This window comes from Nelumbo nucifera, chromosome 1 (genome assembly GCF_055504915.1).
Source record: "Nelumbo nucifera cultivar China Antique chromosome 1, China Antique-T2T, whole genome shotgun sequence".
Taxonomy (NCBI): Eukaryota; Viridiplantae; Streptophyta; class Magnoliopsida; order Proteales; family Nelumbonaceae; genus Nelumbo; species Nelumbo nucifera.
In genome coordinates, this window is record NC_142649.1 from 203,143,997 (window position 1) to 203,146,604 (window position 2,608).

The window sequence follows — 2,608 nt, forward strand, 5'->3', positions numbered from 1 at the left end:
ACACGCTGAGATAATTGCCAACTAATCACACTTCCCCATTAACAAATTCCAATCAATCACATTCCTTTAGATAGCAAAGAAACCTAGAATCCAATCAAGCATCGGAAATCCTTCTCACTTATGGAGTCACAAGTTCCAAATGCAAGGCTATTTTAGTAATTCTAACAACTATTAACGACCACCTTCCGGTAAATAGCGGCTATTATATATATTTGAGACACTACTTCTCGTTACTTGTCAAGGCAGGTAAGAAGAAGAAGAAAATAAAAGGAAACTTTAGAAACTGATTTCTGCAGCTCTGAAACAGCAACAGCAATTCATCAATGGCGGAGCTCGAGAGCCCACATGTTATGCCCAAGGTCATCACCTTCCTCTCGTCTCTGCTGCAGAGAGTGGCGGATTCCAACGACGTCAACCGCCGATTAGAGACGCAGAGGATCTCCGTCTTCCATGGTCTCACCCGACCCACCATCTCAATTCAGAGCTACCTCGAGAGGATCTTCAAGTACGCCAACTGCAGCCCTTCTTGCTTCGTCGTCGCTTATGTCTATCTCGATCGGTTCGCTCAGAGGCAACCCTCGTTGCCCATCAATTCGCTCAATATTCATCGGCTGCTCATCACCAGCGTCATGGTTGCCGCCAAATTCATGGATGACATGTAAGTTGCTCGATACGATATGTTGAAAATTCTTGTATCCTCTTTCATGAGTAGTTTGACATGTACGTTGCTCGATACTCTTCCTTCTGTTTCTTCGTTTTATTTTACTGGGTTTCAACTTTCACGAGTAGTTTGAACTTTCATAGCCGGATTCTGATTTAATGGGGTTCTGGGTTCGTTTTCTTGTGTGTGCTCTGGTTTGCCGGAAAACGATTTTTTCTCTGTGGGTTTTTAGATAAATCTTCATGGAAGGATTTGGGTTGCTTTGAATTGAAATCTGTTTTTCGATCTGATCGGAGTTTCCAGCTTTTTCAGATGAGGAAAAGAAACCGATGAGATGGAAATGCAGAATTGCAGCTTTCTGTTATCTAATTTTGGTGTTTTGATCTTTCTTTATTGTCACCTTTTTATGAAAACGAGGTTTAAGATTTCCTTATCGGACGAAGCCTGAGAAAAAATATATTTAGTAAGAAGAACAGCCAAAGAAACGAAGAATCCAAGGTTGACTAACATGCACCGGGCAGACCCGCGCATGTTAGTCGCACCGATTATGAAACAAACAACCAGCGGTCCACCGCCAGGGAGGGAGAAAGACAACCATGTGAACCTCCCCATCTTTTATCAGACAGGGACACCTAAGATGCGGTAAGGCTGTCTGCGAATGGCAGCCCTGTAAATTCCATTGCAGAGCTTTCCAATTTCTTTTAATTAATTAAATTTCTTGGGTTCAACGAAAAAAACCGTACAGCTCATACAACACTGATGTGCTCTGTGAGGTTGACTTGAGGGTGACATTGTAATTTAAAATGGGGACGAAAATAGCGTTTATTTTGTTTCTTCTCTATTGGAATTTTCCTATCCAAAGTAGTTCCAATTCTGACTTTTTGCTTTTGATTTATGATTTTTCAGGTACTACAACAATGCCTATTATGCTAAAGTTGGAGGAATCAACACAACAGAGATGAATTATCTTGAAGTGGACTTCCTTTTTGGGTTGAGCTTCCACTTGAATGTGACACCCAACACCTACTACACCTACTGCTCCTACCTCCAAAGAGAGGTGTACATTGAATCTCCTCTAAGCTTGGTAGAAACTCCTCTAAACTTGGTTAGATCTTCAAAGCTCCATTGTTGCTTCAATGAGGATGATTCCAACCACCACCAACAACAACAACTAGCTGTATGAGGTTTTGATGCCTGATTTATATATGTTGGAGATAGAAATTAGAAATCCTCTCTCTCTCTCTCTCTCATAACCCATGACCCTGTATTAAATCTGTTTGTTTTTGTCCTTTTCTATTTTGGGTTTTCCTTTTTTGTGCTTTGGACTTCAATCAATGGGTATATACAGGTGGGAATTCTTCTTTACAGTCTGGATGATGTCACTAATTTCCCATGTTAGATACTTGGTATTGTCCATCATTAGACTCTCCTTTTAGCTCTGTGGGTGGCATTGGAATTGGATAGTTAATAGTAGTAACTAATCTTTGGAAAAGATAAATAGTGAGTAAAAAGAAAAAGTTTTGTTTGGTTACTTTGGTAGATGACAAAGTTAAAGTAAAATTGGATAGAGAAGACAACCCCTTGTCTCTTGATTGTTGTCCACATTCTATTCTATATAAGCAGGGGACACTGCACATGTGCTAGGCAAAGGTGTTATGGTTGTCAATCTCTCATAAAAATCACTCCCATCCACTGTCTGTGAAGCTTTTGTCTGTGGTCTCATTAGTTGAGAGATGTTTGGGTTACATTTAATGGCTCTTTCATATATTTATTGTTCGAATAAGATACTACTGCTGTTCTTTTTGGCAACACTAAAAAGTTTGAAGATTATCAAACTCAAGAACATGCAAAAGCAAGCAGCTTATCACTTCTGACTTTCACAGCTTCCAATTATCTACATTTGGCGCTTTAATTCCATTGCTGCAGAAGACTCAGCAGATGTCCAAG

General features: G+C 40.0%; 1 protein-coding gene across 1 annotated transcript; it reads left to right on the plus strand.

Moving 5' to 3' along the window:
* The first annotated feature begins 207 nt into the window (after nucleotides 1-207).
* Nucleotides 208-2,077, plus strand: LOC104589449 (cyclin-U4-1-like). Its single transcript, XM_010247793.3, has 2 exons — nucleotides 208-658; nucleotides 1,568-2,077. The coding sequence occupies exons 1-2, from the start codon at nucleotides 324-326 to the stop codon at nucleotides 1,842-1,844; spliced, it is 612 nt and encodes a 203-aa protein (XP_010246095.1). The 5' UTR covers nucleotides 208-323; the 3' UTR covers nucleotides 1,845-2,077.
* Nucleotides 2,078-2,608: the final 531 nt, after the last annotated feature.